The sequence below is a fragment of the Cnephaeus nilssonii genome (genome assembly GCF_951640355.1).
Source record: "Cnephaeus nilssonii genome assembly, chromosome: 13".
NCBI lineage: Eukaryota > Metazoa > Chordata > Mammalia > Chiroptera > Vespertilionidae > Cnephaeus > Cnephaeus nilssonii.
The window spans coordinates 77,943,189-77,968,110 of record NC_137084.1 but is presented as its reverse complement, the minus strand read 5'-3'; the positions used below and the strand labels follow the sequence as shown (position 1 = coordinate 77,968,110).

General features: G+C 42.0%; 1 protein-coding gene and 1 pseudogene across 2 annotated transcripts; one reads left to right on the top strand and one right to left on the bottom strand.

The window, feature by feature from the left end:
- Positions 1-568: 568 nt before the first annotated feature.
- Positions 569-17,447, bottom strand: NNMT (nicotinamide N-methyltransferase). Its single transcript, XM_079789509.1, has 3 exons — positions 17,266-17,447; positions 16,343-16,550; positions 569-1,020 (listed from the first exon to the last, which is right to left on the bottom strand). Exons 1-3 carry the CDS (start codon positions 17,417-17,419, stop codon positions 588-590), a joined length of 795 nt encoding a protein of 264 aa, XP_079645635.1. The 5' UTR covers positions 17,420-17,447; the 3' UTR covers positions 569-587.
- On the top strand, positions 13,088-14,642 carry LOC307109277 (UPF0729 protein C18orf32 homolog; annotated as a pseudogene). Its single transcript has 2 exons — positions 13,088-13,434; positions 14,615-14,642. The product of its transcript is annotated as a UPF0729 protein C18orf32 homolog (transcript).
- Positions 17,448-24,922: the final 7,475 nt, after the last annotated feature.

Sequence of the window (24,922 nt, the reverse complement as noted above, 5' to 3'; positions counted from 1 at the left end):
AACCCTCTCAGGAGGCGGGCTCTGAAGACTGTGTCTAACAGCAGCTGTAATTAGCGCCTGCAATGGGCTTGCTAACTCCTAAGCTTCTCTTCAGGTAGGTGTGTTGAGGGAAGTAAGAGAAGACCCTGACTCATCCTTGGGACCCAGGAGCAAAGCAACAGCTGTTCTCTGACCCCAGAGGTAGTGGTGGTACCAGGAGGCCCCGCTGAAGATGGGGTATCCAGGGAAGGCAAGAGTTGAAGAGGGAAGTCTGTCTGTGGGAGAGAGGAGGAAGCAGCCCCAAGGAAATGAATGCTCAATAACTTCAGGCATTGCTCTGTAGGGAGGAGTGGGCTTGAGCCTTCATAAGCAAGATGCTTGAGGAACATTGTATTTTCTTTTATAATCACAGGGAGTGAAGACTAGACACAGAGTAGGTGGTCAACCAATTGCCTCTAGGTTTACTGACGGCTACAACCTTGTCCTAGACAAACCCTCAGCGCCCCAGCCATGAGCCTCCACTCGGCATAGTGACCACACAATTAGAACCAAGGACTGACGTCAACTGGGTAAGTCAAGGAAGTGCCTTCAATTGTGGTCACAAGGTGTCATGCAGATCTGCTCAGCTTCTGCCCCACCAGGAAGAAAAGGCCTTCGTTGTTGGCCACGGTGGAAGAGTAACTTTGTGAGATCACATCAAACTGCTTGATGGCATAGCCGGCCTCTCTCACAGCAGCCTTGACTGCCTCCTGGTCCAGGGAGAGGCTGGAGAACCTCTGCTCCCCAATCATGTAGTAACTGCTCTTCAGGGCATCCACGACCACCAGATAGCCCCCCGGCTTGAGCAGGCTACTGAGGTTCCTGAGGGCTGTGCGGTAGGTGGGGAGGTCTGGGCAGGCGGCGTCCAGGCACAGCGTGCTGAGCAGGCAGTCCGCCAGGGGCAGGGAGGCGGCACCCAGCGGCCGGCTCTGGGTCACGTCACACTTCAGGACCTGCTTGACTGCCCGCCTCAGTTTCTCCTCCTTCTCTTGCACCTTCACCCTGAAACACAAAAACCAACAAACATTGTGCTACCTCACTCGTGGGGCTACAGATCTCTTTGCTCGGGGCTGAAAATCTTAGCGTTGTCCCAAGTGTTGTATCTTTAAGGAAGGAGAAATGAGAAACCTTTTTATATTTCATTTTATTTTGTTTTCAGGGGAGAGCAGTCCCCCACGACCACAAATATGCAGTCGAATTTCCCACATGCGGGGAAATCGCAGGGGTCAGCACATCCGGAGTGCAATGGATAAGCCTTGCCCTGGGAAAACACCTTTGTGATCATGGTACCCCCTCCCATTCCCCCCCACCCCCCGCCAGGTAAGTATGATGAGAAACCATTTTTGTATCTGAATTGTGGACACGTTCCCCTGTGCTGGGCTGAATCTCTTTATGTGGAAATGATAATGAAAATACCTAGCTGCCCACTTCTGTACTGGCCTGCCCCCATGAAATTACTCTTCCTCCACTGCTTAAACCAGCACCTGGCTCATTGATTATTATTTATTAACTAGAGGCCCGGTGCATGAAAATTCATGCACTGGAGGGGGGGTCCCTCAGCCCAACCTGCCCCCTCTCACAGTCTGGGAGCCCTCAGGGGCGGGAGGCAACCTGGCGATCAGGAGAAGGTGACGCCCCATCACACCTCTGCTGCTACCACTGCCGGCAGCACAAGCCTCAGCCGGTCCTGGTTACCTGAGCCTCGGGCGGCCCTGGGGGACTGGGGGGTTGAGGGGACTGGGGGACTCTGGAGGCAGGTGCCCTGGTGAGGCTGAGGGGACTAGGGGCCACCATATTTGAGGGTGTGGCAGTCAATTAGCATATTCCCTCCTTATTGGCTGCAGGCACTGCCATCTTTGAGGGCGGGGCAGTCAATTAGCATATTCCCTCCTTATTGGCTGTGGGCGCTGCCATCTTTGAGGGTGTGGCAGTCAATTAGCATATTCCCTTCTTATTGGCTGTGGGCACTGCCATCTTTGAGGGTGGGACAGTCAATTAGCATATTCCCTCCTTATTGGCTGTGGGTGCTGCCATCTTTGCGACAGTGTGAGGGTCAATTAGCATATTCCTTTTTTATTAGATAGGGTTATTATTTATTTATTATTTATTATTACTATTGTCCCCTCTACCAAATTGCAAGGTATGGCCATTTGACCCACACATATCAGGCAATAATGGGTTTAAAATGCTGAAATGGTGTTTTGTAGTAGCGGCTGATTAATGAGGGGAGTGGGGTCATCCATAGACATTTTTAGAAACTCTTAATCACTATCACACCACTGTGGCCAGGGCCTCTCTAGAGAGGAGAAAACTACTAATTGCCCTTATCAGGCTCCAAAACAGATTGCAGTAGAGAGTGTGTTTCTAAAGCAGATCCTTTTCTCAGCCTTGCTAAGAGTCCTGTCCTCCTCTGCCAAGTCAGTGGGGTTTCTTGAGAGAAAATCAGTCAATGACAGGAGCAGAGGAGGCAAGGGCAGGCGATGGAATAGAGTGCCTGGGTCTGCTCATAAATTGTTAAGGAAGGAAGGAACAAACTGGTAAATTAAAAAAACATATAGAATGCATGAGAGAAACCGGAGAAACAAAGGAGAAAGAGGAAGCATCAAATCAGAGAGGTGAGAGAAGGGAAGGAGTGAGGGTGCAAAGTGCCCAGAAGGCCTCGGAGCCCGAATAATAGGAGCGCTGATTGGGTATCCAGCCTCTGAGGAAGCTAATCGGTGAAGCACCAGGTTGCAAATCCAGGCTTCCGTGCAGAGAACACATAGTCTATTGGCTGCAGGAGAGAGCAGTCTCTTGGCCAACAGGCTTGGTGGAGACAGCAGAGGATGGCCCGACATCAGAGCAGGTGAGAGAGCGCGAGGAAAAGTCAATGGTTTAAATGAAACGTGGAGGTTTACCTCCCGGTGGAATGATCTGAGATAATAGCCGTTAGTTGTGGACATCCTGTATAAATATTTAGTTTAAATCTTAAGCCTGCAGCATATAATAAGTTTTTGCAACATCCTTTATATTTATTATAATTTTCCATTTAAGAAACTTAGCAATAAACATATGAAAAATATGCTTAACATCCTTGACCATCAAGGAAATGCAAATCAAACTCTGAGCTACCACTTCACACCCAGTAGGATGTCAATAATAAAAAAGACAGGTAATAGCAAGTGTTGACAAGGTAGTGGGGAAGCTAGAACCTACACACACTGCTGGTGAGACTGTGAAATGGTTGAGCTACTCTGGAAAACAGTCTGGAAGTTCCTCAAAGATTAAACCCAGAGTTACCACATGACCCAGGAATTCCACTCATGGGTTTTTACTAAAGAGAAATGAAAAATATGGTCACACAAAAACTTGTACGTAAGTATTTACAGCAGCACTATTCATAATCGCCAAAGATAGAAACAACTCAAGTGTCCATCAACTTGTGAATAGATAAATAAAATGTGGTCTATCTATACAATGGACTATTATTCAGTGATAAAAAAAAGGAATAAACAATTGATATGTGCTACAATATGGAAGAACCTTAAGCACATTATGCTAAGTGAAAGAAAGCCAGGCACAAAAGATTACATATTATATGATTCCAGTTACAGGAAATGTGCAGAAAAGGCAAAGCAGACCCGTGGCTGCCAGGCATTGAGCGGATGGGGAAATGGGCGTGACTGCTAATGCACAGGGTATTTGTGGGAGTTAGGAAAATGTTCTAAGATTGTGTTGAAGTGTGAATATACTAATAACTACAGAATTGCACACTTTAAATGGCTGAATGGTATGTTATGTGAATTTTATCTCAGAAAAGCTGTTATGAGAGAGAGAGAGAGAGAGAGAGAGAGAGAGAGAGAGAGAGATTGACAGAGACTCAGAGAGAGAAAGCTTAGCAAGTTATTGGTTTCAGGGAATTCCTACCAACCAATAAACTGGTACACACAGGGAAGAATTACCTTTGATTGGGTAAAAGTGGTAGGAGGGTGACCAATCTGTCCTGATTGGTCTGGACTTTCTGGTTTTCTCACTGAAAACCCAGGTCCTGGGAACCCCTCTCAGCCTGGGTCAAAGCAGGACCGTTAGTCATTCTAAAAGTGGGGAAATCAGTGACAAAGCTGCCAGCCGCCCTGATAGAACGTGGAGGTGTTCTTTGACAGGACATTTTAAGAATAAAAAAACCCCAATAATTCAACATAATGGAAGTCCTGTGTGAAACACGGATTTGAATTGGTAAATTAATATAGAATAAAAAATTTCGCCGAAGCCGGTTTGGCTCAGTGGATAGAGCGTCGGCCTGCGGACTCAAGGGTCCCAGGTTCGATTCCGGTCAGGAGCATGTACCTTGGTTGCGGGCACATCCCCGGTGGGGGGTGTGCAGGAGGCAGCTGATCGATGTTTCTCTCTCATCGATGTTTCTAACTCTCTGTCCCTCTCTCTTCCTCTCTGTAAAAAATCAATAAAATATATTTAAAAAAAAATTTCAAGTACCCTATGGATAACTTAAGTGTACACAAAAAGCTTAAGAAGTGACAACAGTGATGTTTGAACGTGTTAAAAGGTGATCTTCTATCCTGGGGACGATTGGGGGATGTGTATCTAAGTGATTGCGGCAGAGCAGGCTGGACCTCTGTGGCCTTTTAAAGACACAAGCCACCACAGAACCAGTACTTGCCGCTCAGGTGAGGATGGCAATTGTTCCCAAACTGTGAGGCACGCTGTGAAGTCTAGAAAGCTCACAGAGAATGTGGCAATTTGAGAGGGAAATTTGTTCAAAACAGCCACTCTTGTGGATGTTTGCTTGTCCTTGGACGGGGAGCAAACATCGGTGAACTCCGTTGCCAAGGCAGCTGCGTAAAGATTACACCTCAGGGCTCCTCAGGGCGGCAAGTTCGCCTGCAGGGAAATGGACTCGCAATTACCACTCAGCCTCACATGTAGCTCATGGGGCGCGTAATAAACACACACAGAAAAGCCGCGTGCAGCTTTACAGAAAGCTAACAGCAGTGTGGCCATTTCTCTAGTTCTGAAGAAACACTCTCAAATGAATCAATATGCAAAAAGGGCAGCGATTTCCCCTGTAAATATGCCACCTCTAAAAGCCGGAGGGAGCAGGGAGGGGGTGAACAGATAGAGCAGCCCTCCTGGGAAGAAGGCTTTGAAGCAGGTTTTCCCACACCGAGTATCCATCCTGAGATCTGGAGGAGGCCCCTCCTGCCCCATCTCTGCAAGGCAGGTGGCCGATCAGAATCCCCCCCCGCCCCCGCCCAAGCTGTTTTCTATTGCACTCACCTCCCCCAAGCCCCACCCCAGAGGTTCCACCTGGGCCTCTTGAGGGAGAGCCATCAGACGTGTAAAGGAAATAAAAAGCTAAATCAGCTTGGATGTCAATGTAAGGATCATAAGAACAAGGAGTAATTGTTGGTAAACGTTCGGCTCGGCCAGCTGGGTCGGGTGAAGGCAGTTCTAGGAGAGCGTCTGCAGGGAGGGCGCACGCAGTCAGTATTTTACAGGATCTTTTGAACCTCTAGTAGGTGCCAGGAAGAGCTCATGCAATGATCACCCACAAAAATGAAAGATTAAAGCTGTGGCAAGTGCTAGGAAGGGGAGGGACCTGGCGCCAATGGAGGAATGTCGGGAGCTCGACTTGGTCAGAGTATCAGCAAAGCTCCTCCACAAAGAGACCAGGTCAGCCGAGACAGAGAGGCTGCAGAAGGGAGCGCTGACTAGGCCAAACTTGTACGGAGGGAGGAGAATATTCCAGTAAGAGGACCGAGCAAGTGCAAAGGCTCACACTTGCAAAGCCTGCATGCAAAGGCGGAGGGACGCAGAGAGGACAATGGAGTAAAGGCGGGCAAGCGGGGTCACAGGTCCAGAGGAGGCAGGGCTTTAGGGACCATGCTAAGAATTGTGCGTTTCGTCCTGAAAGCCGTGGGAAGGCATTAGGGATGCTAAGGAAGGGAGTGATGCAAACAGATTCACATCTTGAGTTAATTATGGTAGGAGGAGAGTGGAGGTGGAAGGCCAGTTGGGAGGGAGAGGATAACAGCTTAGACCAGGGCAATGGAAAACATTGGAGGAAAGATACTGGTTCAAGAGCGACTCAGGCAGTAACACAGAACGTGGTGCTGGGCCCGGAGCATGACTGCGAGGGAGATGGCAAGGTTGGCTTCCAGGCCGTGCTTGTCCACGTATATGATGGTGCCACTGGAGGAGATCGGAACACCAGCAATGGAGCAGATCTGGGGAGGATCCCAGCTCGACTGGAGCACATTGGGCTTGAATCGCTCTGAGACACGAGAGAATGTGTACAAGTGGAAGGAAGTGGCCAGTTGAAGGCTCCCACCCTGCCCTGCTAATTTCCCCAAGAGGTCGTGCCCGGAGCACCATGTGAGAGAAGGGCAGTCTTGCACAGGCAGGAACTTTCCCAGGGGCCCCTGAAACAACCGTCACGACCATCAGGCTCCTGATGTCGAGAAAGAACATCAGCCTTTACAAGGCATGAGAGCAGAGGTGCTTTGGAATCGAGGCATTTCACTCGTTTAGGGAACAGATTTGGCACAACTGTGTCCATCTGGGACGACAGACAAACATCTTTTCAAGCAGATTGGAAATCTGTGTAGAGAGAACATTTACTTCAGAGAAACACCACCTCTGCAGGCGTGAGCTTGCCCCTCTCAAGTCCAGGGGTAAGTGGGGGAGCTGCTCTCGGGGAGGCAACGGGGCAAGGCTCAGCCTCCCCAGCCTCTGGCTGTCCTGAGGGCTGAGAAGGCAGCTGGCAGAGCACACCTACCAGCTGCCCTGGCGCACCTGCTGGGAAGCTCTGCTCCAGTCACCGGGGCCTCCCAAACGGTGAGACGCTTACAGTTCCCTGCAGACCTTGCGAAAACGAAGATCCTGATTTTGTCTATAGGGAGTGGGGACCAAGAGTCTACGTCTCTAACCAGCTCCCAGGTGATGTGGAAGCTGGTGGCTGGGGCCACCAGGCAATGTGTTCCAAGCTCCAGGAGCCAGCGGTTAATTAGTGCTCTTTCTAGGAGTTCGTAAGGCAAAACCTCATTTTTCTCGGTTCATGCTTGAGTAATTAGTTCTGTGTTAGTATTTGACATTCTCACTTGATAAATGAATAGTGTGAAAAAAGAATTTGGTACCCAGTGTCTTATAACTTTTAGGATAGTTATAAAAATGAGTGGTATTGAAATGTATGAGTCACACTCCAAAGGCAGGGGAACGGGAGACAGCTCAAATTGTCTTCGGAGGCAGTCAGGATAAGAAATAGCTTCAGATAAAAAGGAAATACTCTCAGGAGAAATAGCTTGTGGGTTGATAGAGGTACTTGAAGATTCAAGGAAGACATAAGTTGAATGGGATCACTATCATTCTCAAAATAGTTGAAGCCACAGGATCTAGCACAAGGATAAGGGTGAGAATGCAGAATTCCTGCCAAAATATAGTTCTTTAGTCTAACAGAGCAATTGGGAAGGGACTGTGTCTTAAGAGCCCGTTGTTATAAGCTGCTGATTCTGCATGAGATAAGTAATGCTTTTAGGACCCTGCCAGATTTTAAGGGTTCATTTCTGAATGAGAAGGAAAGGCTTGTGATGGCTAGAGAAATTAAGAAAGTTATCGAAGCCTTCTTGATAAATGATTTGGACCTCAGAAAGGTGTGTTGTCTGACAATGACTGAGAACTTTTTTTTTTACAAACTTTCTCTGAAATTCAATAAATCCTGGGAAATTCCTTGTTTATTTAGTAGTAATTTTAGGTATTATCCAAATCCTTATAGCTACAGTTATTTTTCTAGTTAATACTAATTTAATTCTTGGGAACACATAGTTAATACAAAAGTTTTAAATTACTTTTATTTTGAAGAAGATACCTTCAATGTAAAGGCTATAGCTAGCATAAAATTCTAAGGGGGTTAACAAGTTAAAAATGGCATATGAAAGTAGCCTCTTTTTTAGAGAGAGAGGGGAAGAGAGATGGAGCGAGAGAGAAAAAATCCATGTAAGAGTGAAACATCCATCAGCTGCCTCCTGTACGGCCTCTGCCAGGGATCAAGCCTGAAACCCTGGCACGTGCCCTGACCGGGAATCGAACTGGCAACCTTTCAGTGTATAGGATGACACTGAGCCACACTGACTAAGACCTTTTCAACTTTCTACTAAATGCCAGGAAAAAATGGAGCAATATTTAAGCAGTATGAAACAACTTTACTTTGTTACTCATGTGAAGGGTAGAAAAAACCAATCCTATATATGCATGAACTTAGAAAATATTTCACTATGTGTATTTTTATTATTATTATTTTTTAAAATATATTTTATTGATTTTTTACAGAGAGGAAGAGAGAGGAATAGAGAGTTAGAAACATTGATGAGAGAGAAACATTGATCAGCTGCCTCCTGCACACTCCCTACTGGGTATGTGCCCACAACCAAGGTACATGCCCTTGACTGGAATCGAACCTGGGACCTTTGAGTCCGCAGGCTGATGCTCTATCCACTGAGCCAAACAGGTTAGGACATTATTATTATTATTAATCCTCACCCTGCCAAAATCGGTTTGGCTCAGTGGATTATTAATCCTCACCCAAGGATATTTTTTCTGTTGATTTTTTTAGAGAGAGTGGAGGAGAGGGAGAATTGGGTGGTGGGGGGGAGGGGCGCGCGCACACACACATTGGTTGTCTCCTGTTTGTATTCCAACTGAGGATCTAGCCTGCAACCGAGGTACGTACCCTTGACTGGAAATTGATCCCAAGACCCTTCAGTCTGAGGGCCAACCACTGAGCCAAATTGCAGGGCACTATGTGTACTTTTGGAAAAAAATTATTTGAAGACTAGTTGACTAAGAGCTGAATCAGAATAAAGAATTCAAACAACTAGAAAAATCATATAAAGTGAGCATAAACTAGGTCTACATAATTGCAAATATAATTACAAAGCAAATGTCCAAATTGATCTAGAAAGGAAATATAAAAATAATACTTTGAATAACAATATTTGAATTTAAAATTCTCAATTTTAGCAATAAACATTAGGAAAAGATTTGCCAGAAGAACTTTGGGAGTCAAAATTGGTTAAATTCCTCATAGTACAGGAAGGAAAAATGATTGGTTCTTACCTATATTAATAAACTGAGAGAATTTGTCTTCAGCAGAACTGCATTATAAGAAATACTAAAAGAAGTCCTTTGGGTGAAGGGGAACGATACCAGATAGAAGCCTAGATCTGCAGAAAGGAATGAAGAATACTAGACAGGATAGATATATTTACTGACTTATGTGGATATACTTAAAACTGCTGAACTATACACTTAGAGACAGTTAGGGTGATAAATAAAGTAATAAAAAACCAAATGCACTACTGACTGCTTAAAGCAAAAATAACATTTATCTAACAGTTTCTCCGTGTTAGATAATCTGTGTACAGATTAGCTGAGTCCCTCTGGTGCAAGGTATTGTAGTGTTAAAGTATATATCCAATAAAATATATGACAACATGTGCATATGGGGTGGTAGAGTGGGTTAAAGGAATTATACTGTTTTAATATCTTACTTTGTTCATGAGGTAATAGATATGTTAAATATATAGCATGTAATTTCTAGAAAAATCACATGTACACACACACAAAACACAAAGAAGTCAAAAGAGGAGCTAAAAGTCAATAGAAAAGATAAAAAGGAATACTAAAAATATGTATATTTATATTAAATAGAACACTAAAAATTATTCAATTCACCAAGGAGAAGCAGGAACAAAGGCATAAATGAACGACAAACAGATGGGACAAATAGAAAATAAGTACCAGGATGGTAGACTTAGACTCAACCTACATTATCAGTAATTGTATTAAATGTAAATCAGCTAAAAAATCCAATTAAAGGCAGAAATTGTCAGATTGGATTGAAAAGCAAGACCTACAACATTGTTATTTGCGAGAAAAACACTTTAAGTATAAAGACAAACATGTTGAAAACAAAAGGGTGGGAAAAAACATACCATGTAAATTAGTTATCTGTTCTGTATAATAAACTACCCCAAACTTAGCAATTTAAAATGACATTTATCTGACAGTTCCTCTGTGTTAGATACCTGGGCACAGATTAGCTGAGTGCCTCTAGTGCAAGGTCTCTCATGAGGCTGCAGGGTGTTGGCCATATCTTCAGACTCATCTAAAAGCACAGCAGGGAGGAAATTCACTTCCAAGCTCACTCCTCAGCACATGGGAGTGAGAGTAAGAGAGAGCACCCCAGAAGGGAAGCTGTGGTCTTTTATGACCTAACCTCAGAACTGCTGACCCATCGTTCTGCTGCATTGTGTTTGTTAGAATCAATCACTGAATCCAACAGACAGTCAAGTGGAGAGAGCTCAACAAGAGTTTGAAAACTTGAGGTGAGGATTATTGGGAGCCATCTTGGAGGCTACCTACTAGCCACACAGACACCAAGCATGAGATGGCTGTTGTGGCCACATTAATATCTAAGTAGATTTCAAGACATAGTATATTACTGGATGAAAATGGAGTTATTTCATAATGACAAAGTAGTCAATTCGTCAAGAAGATATAATAATCCTAAAAATGTATGCACTTATTACAAAGCTCCAAAGTACAGGAAGGAAATGTTGACTCATCTTGGGGAGCAAGAGATAAATTCACAATCATAGTTTGAAATTTTAACACCTCTCCATAATTGATTAAAAAATCATGCAGAAAATTTGAACAATCCTGTCATTCTACCTGACTTAATTGATATTTATAAAACTAAACTGAGACCTGGACAATATGCATTCTTTTCAATATAGAAAGCACATAGATTGTTCATCAACATAGACTATGTGCTGATCATAAAATAAATCTCTGACTACAAGAAAATTTTTAAAAAATATATTTTAATTGATTACAGAGAGGAAGGGAGAGGGAGAGAGAGATAGAAACTTCATTGACGAGAGAGAATCATCATGCCCCACACTGGGGACTGAGCCTGCAATTCTGGCATATGCCCTGACCGTGAATCAAACCATGATCTCCTGGTTCATAGGTCAACGCTCAACCACTGAGCTACCCTGGCCAGGCTGACTACAACAAAATTTAATTAGAAACCAATAATAACAAGATATCTAGAAAAAACAGAAATTTTGGAAATTAAGCAACACAATCCTAAATAATTTATGGTCAAAGAAGAAATCACAAAGAAAGTTAGAAAATATGCTGAAATGAATAATGAAAACATGACCTATCAAAAATTATGGGATGCAACTAAAACAATGCTAAAGGAAAATTATAGCTTTACATACCTACATTAAAAGAAAGAAATGTGTGAAATCAGTGATATAAGATTCTATTTAAGAAGCTAGGGAAAAAGAGCACATTAAAACTAAAGTAAATGAAAGAAAATAAGAACAGAAACCAATACAATATAAAATAGACAATCAAGAAAATCAACAAAGCCAAGCCCAGCTGGAGTGACTCAGTGGTTGAACATTGACCTATGAACCAGGAGGTCACAGTATGATTCCCTGTCGGGGCACATGCCAGATTGTGGGCTTGATCTTCATTATAGGACGTGCAGGAGGCAGCCGACCAATGATTCTCTCTCATCTTTAATGTTTCAATCTCTCCCTCTCCCTTCCTCTCTGAAATCAATAAAAATATATTTTTTAAAAGAAAATCACAGAGCCGAAAGTTGGACCTTTGAAAAGATTAATAAAATTTACCAATCTACAGCAAGATTTACCCAGATTTAAAAAGAATACAAATTGCCAATTTCAAGAATGAAAGAGGGAAGATTACTACAGAAACTACAGATATTAAAAGGTTAATAAAGGAATATGTTAAAACAAACAAACAAAAAAACACCTTGTGCCAAAAAAGTTGACAAGCAGGATGAAAAGAACAAATTTCTTGAAAAATAGTTCTTATAAAAACACAAAAGTAGAAATAGAAAATTCAAATAGCCATTAAAGGAATAGTATTCTTAATAAAAATCCTTCACGCACATGAAAAATAACCTCTAAGTTCAGATGGCTGCACCAGTGAATTCTACCAGTCACTTAAGGAAGAAATACAAACTCTTAAAAAATAGAGGAGGTAGAAACACTCTTAGCTTGGTATATGACTCTAGCATCATGCTGATACCACATCTGCCAAGCATATTTAAAATTAAGGCTCAATATCTCTCATAAATACAAATACAAAAAAGGATAACACTTCATGACCAAGGGGTTTAGGTCAATTTGGTTTAAACATTCAAAATCATCCAATGTAATTCACATTTTCAGAATAAAGGAGAAAAATCATATGCGACTATCTCTCAACAAAGAAAAGAAAATTTGATAAAATTCAAACATTTGGTTAAAGTCCCAAGAAACTAGGAATTATAAGGGAACTTAGTCTGATAGATAATATGCATGAAAAAAACCAGAGCTAACATCATCATTTTTAATGATGAATCATTGAACATGTTTTCCTAACATATGGAAAAAGGCACAGATGTCTGCTCTCATAATTTCTACTCAACACCGTTCTGGAAGTCCTAGTCAGTGTAATAGGCCAGAAAAATAAATAAAAGGTGGAGAGTTGGAAAGTTGGAATAAAAATAGAACTTTTTATTTGCAGATGATAAAAGAATGTATGTAGAGCCCTAGCCGGTTTGGCTCAGTGGATAGAGCACTGGCCTGCGGACTGAAGGGTCCCGGTTTCGATTCCGGTCAAGGGCACATGCCTGGGTTACGGACTTGATCCCTAGTGGAGGTGTGCAGGAGGCAGCCAATCAATGATTCTCTCTCATCATTGATGTTTCTATCTCTCTCTCCCTCTCCCTTCCTCTCTGAAATCAATTAAAATATATTATATATTATATATATATATATATATATTATATATATATATAAAGGATGTACGCAGAAAACCCTATGGACCCAGTTGATCTCAGGCTTTCAGCCGAGGGGGCGCGGTACGGGGGTGCGGGCCTGGGCACTGTCAGCTGCTCTGCAGGCTCCAGCCTGACCACGCACAAGGAGCCCAGCCTGGTTACTGCTCTCCTGCCCCGGGCTCTCCCATTCAGGAGCTCCGGCCTGAGGCAATGGTGTGCATTCCCGTACATCCTCATTCCAGTTCTGCTCTGGGTCTACAAAAAGTTCCTGGCACCATGCACGTACCCTGTGGTCTCCCCATTTGTCAGTCGTAGGTGGCCTAGGAAAGCTACCCACCAATCCAATGATAAAAGCAAAGGCAAAGTAGACTCTAAAGATGCAGACACAAATGGGTACCAAAAAAAGGACCAACAGAAGTCTCTGAGGAAAAGACTACAGTGACTGTCCCAGAGGACCTCCTGGTTTTCACAATGGACCTGAGAGTCTCTGACCTTTTCCCCTTAGACCAGATATTGGATAGTTTAGATATTTACCGGATACTAATAGGAAATACATGGTATATGTATCTAAAATGTATTAGTTATATTTAATGATCTCATTCCCGACTCCCTTTTTCATTAAATTGGCTTTCATTTCTATTATTGTAGTTTTAATAATTGAACAAATAGACATTGGTGCCAGTCAACACTTACTAAGTCAGCACCCAAACATTCTAGCTTTTGAGTAGACGCTTCAAATTTGAGGAGAGCGTATTTTTACTGTGAAACAGTGCAGTGAGACGGTGTGGTGAAATGAGTTTTGGGAGATGATAATGACTTTAAACATAAAGTTATAATCACTGTCCAACACAATGGAGCAGCTCATCTACAAGAGTAGTAATTACTGCTTACTGCTCTGGAGAAGATAGCAAAGACAGGAGCTAGAGGAAATTTCTTTGAAAAATGGAATACCTCTTACATAAATGTCTAATGTATATTATAAAATTCTAAGAAAAATAAAAAAGCCCCTATGGAATCTACAAAAACACTCATAAATTAATTAATGAAGTCAGCAAGATCACAGGACACAAGGCCAATATACAAAAAATCAATTGTATTTCTATATAGTAGCTATGAAGTAAAAATGAAATTAATAAAATAAAACTAAAACATTTTAAAATACATTTAACAATAGCATTAAAAATGTGATATAAAGGAAAATTTTAGCAAAATAAAATATGAGAACTACAGAATATTGCTGAGAGAAATGAAGTCCTAAATGAATGAAGAAATAGGCCATGCTCATGCACTGAAGAGTCAATATAGACATTCTCCTAAATTGATCTGTAAAGTCAAAGAAATCACAACCAAAGTTATAAAGAATTGTACCACCAACGAGTCACCTTGCTTATTTCCATTTGACAATTCATGTTTGCTAACAAAAAGACAGTGTAGCAATGATATGTAAAGAAATGAAGATAAAGTGTAGAACGTCCTTAGTAGCTCAAATTTAGCAAACAGTGCAAAGCAAATGGGAGGATTAAAGAACAGACTTGAGAGTTAGCTTTAGAAGGACATGAGCATGGCTGGTAACTAAATGGCAGCCAGAGGTAAGTACAAGGACAGGAAAAGGACCATCATTCCAGAGGATGAGGATGGAAGTGGCACATTCCTAGGGACATGTGAAGACCACATTACCTTATATTTTCCCCTGAGATTCAGGACTATTGCCTCAATCCTCCTGCTTTTTGAGTTCAGGAATATGGAAGTCACCATTGATATGTGATACAAATGCTTATCCATCCTATTTCAAAAATGCATCTTAAAATCATCTACCTCTATCCATCGCCTAGTCCAGACCACCATCATCTCTTACCTGGATTTAAATTGTCTCCTTTCTGCATCTCTCATTCTCCTCTAACCCCCTCTCATCCATTCTCCACACACCAGCCAGAGAGATCTTCACAAATGCAAACTGGGTCACAGCACTGTCTTGGCTATACCTCTAACACATTCCTGTTATATCTGAAGTCAACAGTCTTTAACTTGGTCTTGAGGACCCAAATGATCTGGCACTTGTGTGCCTTCCTGATGTAAGCTCTATGAGACAGGGCCCTCCTCCATCTCCTTTACCATTCTGTCCCAGTAGCACTGCAGCGCATCATAGGTGGTCAATACAGGTTTGTGGAAGGAAGGAAGGAAGGAAGGAAGGAAGGAAGGAAGGAAGGAAGGAAGGAAGGGGCCTTTAATTACGTGTAAAAGTGTCAGTACTTGTTTCTTGAGGGGCCTTGTCTTGCCAGGAAATTAGAGCTCTTTCTAGACCAAATCTTGAGATATGTAAATTAAAAAAATATATGCTTTCCCTTGTGAAAGGAAAGGAAAGACAGAGGATGTGGTGCAACACACAAAGTGTGCATTATATGAGCAAAGGGGGGGAATACAGGGAAAAATGGACTGGGGAAGGAAGAGAGAGATGTCATGTAAAAATTAAATCCTTGGTAAGGGCAGTGGGGAAAGACAGAAAGAATGCACCAAACACACACACACAAACAAAAAACAACCACAAGAGCAGGAAAAAACGGTAAGTAAACTGAGCGAGTAGCAGACAGGGCCAGCAGGATCCTAGGAAAAATACTAAGTTAGTATTTTTATGCAGTTTGCAAAGGAGTTGTTGGGGTCTCAGCAGTATGCCTAGCAGCAGACATGATGCTCAGAGAACTGAAGATCGCTGGGCAGCAGAGTGGGGGCACATCAGGACAGGAGCACAAGACAGTGAAACACAGAACTGCCACCTCTGCCTGGTGGACTGTTGCCAACTTCTCATGTGGGGAGAAAGAGTCACTTAAACTAGATTTGTGGCATAAGTTTACTTGTCGATAAGGTGGTGTCAGATTTTGGTCATTAGTTGTGAGTATGTAAAGCTCTCGTTTTATGGATGGTGAAGTAACAAGTTCCTTTCAAATAATCCCTTTATGCTGCAAGTCTCAGTTTAAAAATATAGTCAGCTTGTTGGGGTGTCAGCGTTAGCCACCCTCACAGCAGAATCCTGTGTGCTTGAATGGCTAGCAGCAGGATGGCACTAGGGGGACAGTTCTGACACCCAAGAGCTTCTGGTGAGGAGCTGGTTTTGCCTCTTGAAGTTGTCCTAAAACAAGGTCCTGAGGTACCTGGCCAGGACACTGAGCCTACACACAGGCCTGGAAAGCTCTATTCCACTTGGCTCAGTGTGCATCTCTTCAGCCCTCTACCTGTGTTCTGGTGCATGCACACACACCCCCCTCCCACTACTCCCCCCCCCACACACACAAACATCTACCCGCCCCCCCACACACATACATCTACCTCATTCTTGCTCTCTAATTCTCCATTTGGATTTCTCTCTCCTTTGCTTTTCAACTTGGACTCTAAAGATAATTCTTGGTTTTGAAAAACAAATGGTCACCCAAGTCCCCTCAGAAAGCCCAGAAGCAGAGCCCAGTTTTCTACCTGTTCCCTTCGAGCTCACACACATAGGTCACTACTGGGGACCAGTCGAAGGCCCCTGGCTCTTTCTTCAGCCACTTCTCTAGCTCCCGCAGGTTCTGATCAGTGTAGTCAGTAGCAATGATCGTCTTGAAGGATTCACAAGCAGAGAGGAGCTGATAGATGGTGGGGCCAGAGCCAATGTCAATCAGGAGGTCTCCCTTCACACCAGCTGGTTGAGAGGAAGGAATGAGGAAGGGGAATTAGGCTTTATATGGTGGTGGTAGAGCTGACTTGTGTTGTCTTTGCCAGCATTAGGATGGAGAGCCCCAGGGAGAGCCCCAAAGACAGACCACCTCTCTCACCACTTAGATCATCATGACTCACTACTATTCTGTCAAAGTCTTTTTTTTCAAACAGATTTTCATTTTCTGTTCCCCCATCTAGGGTGAGGAGGCATGCTGCTTAAAACTGTTAAGGAACACTTTTGGGGAAAGTATTTTTTTTTAAATTTGAGTTTATATAATGTCTTCATCCAGTTCTTCATATGTTGAGAGGTCTTTATCTCATGCATATTCACAATAGTCCATTGAGTTAGGAACAGAATAAGTATTAGAACCTCCATTTCTTAAGTGGTCAATCACAAGGGTTAAATGGCTGACTCTAGTCACATAGCAAATCCATGTAGAATCAAGGACAGAACTCCCTTCTGGTTTCCCTTTAGTGTGACCAAACAAGATAATGGATATAAAAGCACTTTGTAAACTGTAAAATATCCATACCAACATTGCTTTCTATCTTAGCTACGTAAGAAGGTGATACCAAAAGGGCTGTTAAATAGCAATGACTAGACAAAAAAATCCAGTCGTGCCCTGAGACTTACCTATATGACTCACGTTTTGGGGTGGAGAGGGGAGATAGGAGACACAGACAACAGACAAACTTACCCACACAGAATATATTGAAAAGCTTTTTCAGAAGAAGCCTAAGAACCTGGTTTTCTGCAGAGTGTGTGGACCCAAAGCTGTAATATTTTTCTAGGTAATCTCGAGGGTTAAAATGGCTCAGATAGGTGTCCTTGGAGGTGAAGCCAGACTCCATTGTGTCTCACTCCTATGCCACCTGTCCACTGCCCTACCTCCCTCTCCTCCAGAAGCCAGGGAGTGCCTGCAGAAATTGTCCTCCTGAGTCTCATGTTTTTAACATTTCTTCTGTCAGTTCAGCCCACCCCTTAGAGAGAGGTGTTTGGTTAAACACTAACTGAGAGAAATATACCAAAAAAGTTTTGCTGTTCTAGGAAGTGATGAAATTCCTGGGGAAGGGATCCTCGCAAAGAGGGGAGTGGCAGGGGCAGAGCCATGAGCTGCATGCAATACTGGCCAAGGGGCAAAGTTCAGCTTGGCGGGATTATAGACAGGAGAGATCAACTGAGCTCACCAGGGAAATGATTTAACTCATAGAAGAACTACTAGGTCCAGAGAGGTGGGTCATCTCCCCACAGTGCATCATGCTTCTCTTCTTACAGTGATTTTCCCAGGAAAGAGAGTAACAAAGAATGGTTTAAATTTAAACATGTTAAAGAAAAGAGAAGGACAAGGATAGGAAATGTATTCAGGGCTGAGGAATGTGGGCTAAAGAAGGAGTCTCAGATGAGGTCTGGAAAAAGGAAAGGTGAAGGCGCAATTTTAAAATCCTGAATGAGGGGGGATGTGATATGGTGGTAGAATAGGTGGAAGCTACACTCACCTCCTCCCAGGACCAAACTGGAATTACAACTAAATTATAGAAAAATCATCCTGAATCACCAACTGAAGACTAGCTGAAGAGAAGTCTTGTAACCAAGGATTACAGAAGAAGCTACATGGAGAGTGCCACCCACCCTGGGCTCCAGCAGAGGGGAGGTGGAACAGACTAGAATCGCATGAGGAGAGACTGGCGTTTGAGGCTCTGGGGAGGGAGCTGAAGGGATAGCTGCCAATATCCCTATGCTGGGCCATTCTCCCACTCCGCAAATGCCATCTTTCTCGAGTGGAGCATTCCCCGCTGTGTGGCATCACCCTGGGGGAAAGCAATAGCCCCACCTCTGGACTCCCTCTCATCCACATTGTGGAGCTTATAGCTTGTTGAGGAGTACAGCCAGAGGTTCTTTCAGTGACTGCGCCTAACAGGCAGCTAGCAGGTGGAGGTAGGCTGAGGCAGACTTGGGGTGCCTTAGGATTTTTGCTGACCTGCCCCTGGACCTGGTGCTGCTAAAAGCCGGCCTTGGTGTACAGCTTGGTCTTTCCTGTGCACACCCAGGCCCAGCAGAGGTAGCCACAAACTGTGGCTTGACTGTGGCTCCAACAGGTTGCTGAGGGCCAGTCACAGGCAGCATCTTATACTGGCCTGCACCAGAGTCTCTCACAAGAGGCTCAGAACCAACACACCCAGTGGCCACCTTCAGACAACATCAGAGCAGCATATCCAAAGGAGTATCTCGGCAGGCAGCAGGCCCTACTGAGGTGAATTCTGCTTCATGTGGTCAGCACCTCCACAGTAACTCATATACAAAGGTCAGGGTTGAGTCTCCCAGTCAGCCAGCCATAGGGTCAATCCCACACATGAATGGCCCAATAGGAATCAAGACTAAATTACAACAGGAAGGTCCACATAGCCCACACAAGGGACATTCCTGGAGCACCCAACTCAGGTGATCAAGGAGACAGCACCAATGGACCCCATAGGACACCTACTACATAAGGCCACCCCATGAAGACGGGGAGTCATAGCAGATCTACCTAATATATAGACACAAACACAAAGAGCTGAAATGGGGAGACAAGGAAACAGGCCCCAAATGAAAGAATAGGAGAAATCTCCAGGAAAAGAGCTAAATAAAATGGAGGTGAGCAATTTATCAGATATAGAGTTCAAAGTAATGGCTATAAGGATGAAATAGCATAAAAAATGGCCAAGAAACCACCAAATAAAAGGACCAGCCAGAAATGAAGAGTACAATACTGAAATGAAGAATACACTGAAAGGAATAAACAGTAGGTTGGGTGAATCAGAGCACTGAATCAGTGATTTGGAAGACAAGGTAGAAAAAACACACCAATCAGAGCAGCATAAAGAGAAATTTTTTTTAAAAATGAGGATAGTCTAAGGAACCTTTGGGAAAACATTAAGCATAACAACATCTGCATCATAGGGATCCTAGAAGGAGAAGAGAGAGAGAGCAAAGGATCAAGAACCTATTTGAAGAAATAATGACCAAAAACTTTTCTAGCATGGTGAAGGAAAATAACAACATGTTCAGGAAGTGCAGAGAGTCCTAAACAAGAGGAACCCAAAGAGGCCCACATCGTAATTAAAATGGAAAAGGTTAAATTCAAAGAAAGAATCTTAAAAGCTTAAAGAGAAAGACTGTTAGTTACCTATAAGGGAGCTCCCATTAAGAATGTCAGCTTATTTCTCAACAAACATTTCAGGCCAGAAGAGATTGGCATGAAATATTCAAAGTGAGGAAAAGCAAGGACCTACAACTAAGACTACTTTACCCAGCAAGGCTATCACTTAAAATTGAATGAAAAATAAAGAGCTTCCCAGACAAGAAAAAGCTAAAGGAATTGTTACCACCAAACCAGTACTACAAAAGTAAAAACAGAGGAATATAGTTAAAGAATGACAATAAATACATACCTATCAATAATCACTTTAAATGTAAATGCTTAAATGCTTCAATCAAAAGACATATGATAGCTAAGTGGATAGGAAAACAAGACCCATATATATGCTGTCTATAAGAGACTCACTCCAGAACAAAAAGATACACACAGACTAAAAGTAAAGGGATGGAAAAAGATATTTCATGCAAATAGAAATGAAAAAAAAAACCACCCCAAAACACTGGGGTACCAATAGTTATATCTAACAAAATAGACTTTAAAACAAAGGCTATAGTAAGAGGCAAAGAAAGACACAATTGCCCAGCCAGTGTGGCTTGGTGGCTGAGCATTGACCTATCAAGAGATCACCAGTTCAATTCCCGGTAAGGGAACACACTCGGGTTGCAGGCTCTATCCCCAGTGAAAGGCATACAAGAGACAGCCAATGGATGTTCTCTCTCATCGATGTTTCTATTTCCTTTCCCCTTCCTCTCTCTCTGAAAAAAGTAAATAAAAATATGTTTTTTTAAAAAGGGCCACTACATAATGATAAAGGTGGTAATTCAACAAGAGGATATAATCCTTGTAAACATTTTGCAGCCAACATAGGAGTACCTAAAAATGAAAAGTAAATCTTGATGGAAATAAAGGTAGAGATCAAAAGTAATACAACAGTCATAGTAGAGGATTTTAACACCCCATTGGCACCAATGGATAGATCTTCCAGACAGAAAGTCAATAAGGAAATGGCAGCCTCAAATGACACACTAGATCAGATGGCTTTAATTGATATCTTCAGAGTATTTCACCCCAAAGCAGCAGAATATGCATTCTTTTCAAGTGCACATGGAACATTTTTTTAAGATAGATCACATGTTATAACACACAACAAGCCTCAATAAATTTAAGAAGATTGAAATCAGATCAAGAATCTTCTCTGATTTCTCAACAGAAACTATGCAGGCCAGAAGGGAGTGGCAAGAAATATTAAAAGTGATGAATAGCAAGAACCTACAACCAAGATTACTTTACCCAGCAAAGCTATCATTCAGAATTGAAGGTCAGATAAAGAGCTTTACAGATAAGAAAAAGCTAAAGGAGTTCATCACCACCAAATGAGTATTATATGAAATGCTGAAAGGTATTCTTTAAGAAGAGGAAGAAGAAAAAGGCAAAGATAAAAATTATGAACAACAAATACATATCTATCAACAAGTGAATCTAAAAATCAAGTGAATAAAAAATCTGATGAACAGAATAAACTGGTGAATATAATAGAATCAGGGGCATAGAAAGGGAGTGGACTGACAATTCTCAGGGGGAAAGGGGTGTAGGTGCGCGGGAAGAGACTGGACAAAAATCGTACACCTATGGATGAGGACAATGGGGGGGGTAAGGGCAGATGGTGGGGTGGGAACCGGGTGGAGGGGAGCTATGGGGGGAAAAAAGAGGAACAACTGTAATAATCTGAACAATAAAGATTTATTTTTTAAAAAAGAATCTTCTCTGAGCATAATGATATGAAACTAGAAAACAATTACTGCGGAAAAAAAACACCTGAAAAACCCACAAAGACATGGAGGCTAAATAACATGTTACTAAACAATGAATAGGTTAACAATGAGATCAATGAGGAAATCAAAAGATACCTTGAACCCTGGCTGATGTGGCTCAGTTGGTTGAGAGTCATCCCATGCAGTGAAGGGTCACTGGTTCGATTCCCAGTCAGATTGGCCCATACCCAGATTGTTGGGTTCTAGCCCCATTTGGGGCATGTACAGGAGGTAACTGATCGATGTTTCTCTCTCACATCAATGTTTCTCTTTCTCTCTCCATCTCCCTCTCTTGCTAAAATCAATTTAAAAAATGAAACCTTAGCCTGGCAGGTGTGGCTCACTGGTTGAGTGTCAACCCATGAAACAGGAGATTGTAGTTCAATTCCCAGTCAGAGCACATGCCTGGGTTGTGGGCTCAATCCCCAGTAAGGGGTGTGCAGAGGCAGCTGATCAATGATTCCCTCTCATCATTGATGTTTCTATCTCCCTCTCCTTCTCATTTCTTCTCTCTGAAATCAATAAAAACATATTTTAAAAAACATAAAAAACCACACCATATGATCATATCAATAGATGCAGAAAAAGCATTTGAGAAAATCCAGCACCCATTTATGATAACTCTCAGCAAAGTGGGTATAGAGGGAACATACCTCAACATAATAAAAGCCATACATGACAAACTCACAGCCATCATCATACTAAATGGGCAAAAACTACAAGCATTTCCCTTAAGATTGGGAACATAGTCACCAATAATATACAACTGAGAAGGAGTTAATATCTAAAATTTAAAAGAAACTTAGAAAACTCAACACAAAAAAAACAAATAACCCAATTAAAAAATGGGCAAAGCACCTGAATAGACACCATTCTTATTCAACATAGTACTGGAAATCCTGGCCATAGCAATCAGGAAAGAAGAAGAAATAACAGGCATCGAAATTGAAAAAAAGAAGTAAAACTGTCATTATTTGAAGACAACATGATTATGTAATAGTGAACCCTAAAGATTTCACCAAAAAAACTACTAGGACTGATTAATGAATTTAGTCAAGTTGCAGAATACAAAATAAATATCCAGAAATCAGTTGCATTTTTATGCACCAATAATGCACTATCAAAAAGGGAAACTAAGAAAACAATCCCATTCACAGTTGCTTTAAAAACAATAAAATATCTAGGAATAAATTTAACCAAAGATGTAAAAGACCTGTGCTCAGAAAATTATAAGACACTGTAAAAAAATTGAAGAAGATACAAGTAAGTGGAAGCATATACAGTGTTCATGAATAGGAAGAATTAACATCATAAAAATGTCTATACTAGCCAAAGCAATTTATAGATTCAATGCAATTCCTATCAAGATAGTATTTCACAGAACAAGAACAAACAAACATTCCAAAAATTTATATGGAACCACAAAAGACCCAGAATAGCAACACTAATCTTGAGAAAGAAGAACAAAGTTGGAGGAATTATGCTGCCTGACATCACACTATACTATGAAGCCATAGTAATCAAAATAGCACGGTACTGGCATAAAAATAGACATGTAGGTCAATGGAACAGAATAGGGAACCCAGAAAGAAACCCACCCCTTTATAGTTTATTAATATTAGGCAAAGGAAGAAAAAACATGCAATGGGGTAAAGCTAGTCTATTCAATAAATGGTGTTGGGAATATTGGAGAGATATATGCAAAAAAATGAAACTAGAACACCTTTTTTACACCATATACAAGAATAAACTCAAAAGAGATTAAAGATTTAAATGTTAGAATAAAAACCATAAAAATCCTAGATCAAAACATTGGCATTAAAATCTACCATTTTTCGTAGCAATATTTTTTCTTTTCTTGTTTTTTTTATTGATTTCAGCGAGGAAGGGAGAGGGAGAGATAGAAGCATCAATGATGAGAAAGAATCGTTGATCGGCTGTCTCCTGCAAGCTCCCTACTGGGGATTGAGCCCACAACCTAGGCATGTGCCCTTGACCAGAATAAAACCCAGGGACCCTTTAGTCCACAGGCCGACACTTTATCCACTGAGCCAAACCAGCTAGGGCAATACCAATTACCTTTAAAGAGTGGCAAGTAAACTGAGAGCTGACTTTTTTTTTTTTTGGATGGGGGCTGGGGAGGGCAGGAGAATAATGTCAATAGGTTAAAACAAAATACCTGTTAACTTAGAATTATATAACCAGAAAAAGTCTTTCAAGATTTGGGACAAAATAAAGACATGTCAGACCAAAAAGGCAAATGTTTGCAACTCTCCAATATACCAGTAACATATTTCAGACAAAAGGAATGTTACCCAAACAGAAGTACTGAGATGCAAGAAAGAATGAAGAACAAGTAAGCAGGCTAATAAAATAATGCCATATGTGGTTAAAAATAAGCAAGATAGAATTAAAATACATAATAACAATAGCCTAAGAATTTCAGGGGAGGGTGACTACTTGGAGTTGAAGTGTTCTAGACCTTTATATTGCCTAGGAAGGGTAAAGTGTTGATTGTCTTTAGACTTTGATAAGTTAGCTATGCATGATGTCTTTCTAAGCAGATGATGGTGCCTGCCCACATTCCGTCGGCACTTACCATGGCTACACATGTCAATGTTTTCCTACAGCAAGCACCTGAGACTGTGCCTGAGGGATTCTCTGGTTGCAGGAGTATATTCAGCCTCCATGTATGGGCAGGCCAGTAAAGCTAGGGAGCTAATGCAGCTAGTGAAAGATCAGCTCTAAATAAATATACCAGCTTCCTTGCTTCTGGGATGGGAGTGCTGAAACATGTTCTCCATACTCTCCCAGAGGTCCCAGCTGCCCATAGCAGTAATTGGTTCACCAGTGTAGCCTGCATTGGCTCTTTTTCTTTCTGTCTCACTTTCTCATTCACTCATTTAGTGCTTCATGGGATCCAAAGTAAAATACCTACACAGCAATTTAGGCACCACAAAAATAATATAATCAAATTGCTTTAACTTTCAAATTAGTAGAGGAGAGGAAACGGAATGACCAAAAACATATCAATTCAGAAGAAGGCAAAAACTGAGAGAAAAAGAAACACAGACCTGTCAGAGCAAATACAAAGTATAAGTTAAGAAGGTCATTTATGGACAGTTAAAAACAGACAAAAACATCAGTAAAAATATGTAACAGCAGGATTGTTTAAAATAAAGTGTAGTTAACATACAATATTATATTAGTTCAAGTGCACAACATTTATATTCCTTATTATGTGATCACCACAATAAGTCTAGTAACCACCTGTCACCATGCATAGTTATTATGATAAAACTAGAGACCCGATGCACGAAATTTGTGCAAGAGTAGGCCTTCCTTCCCCCGGCTGCTGGCACCGGCTTCCCTCTGGCATCCAGGACCTGGGCTTCCCTCACAGC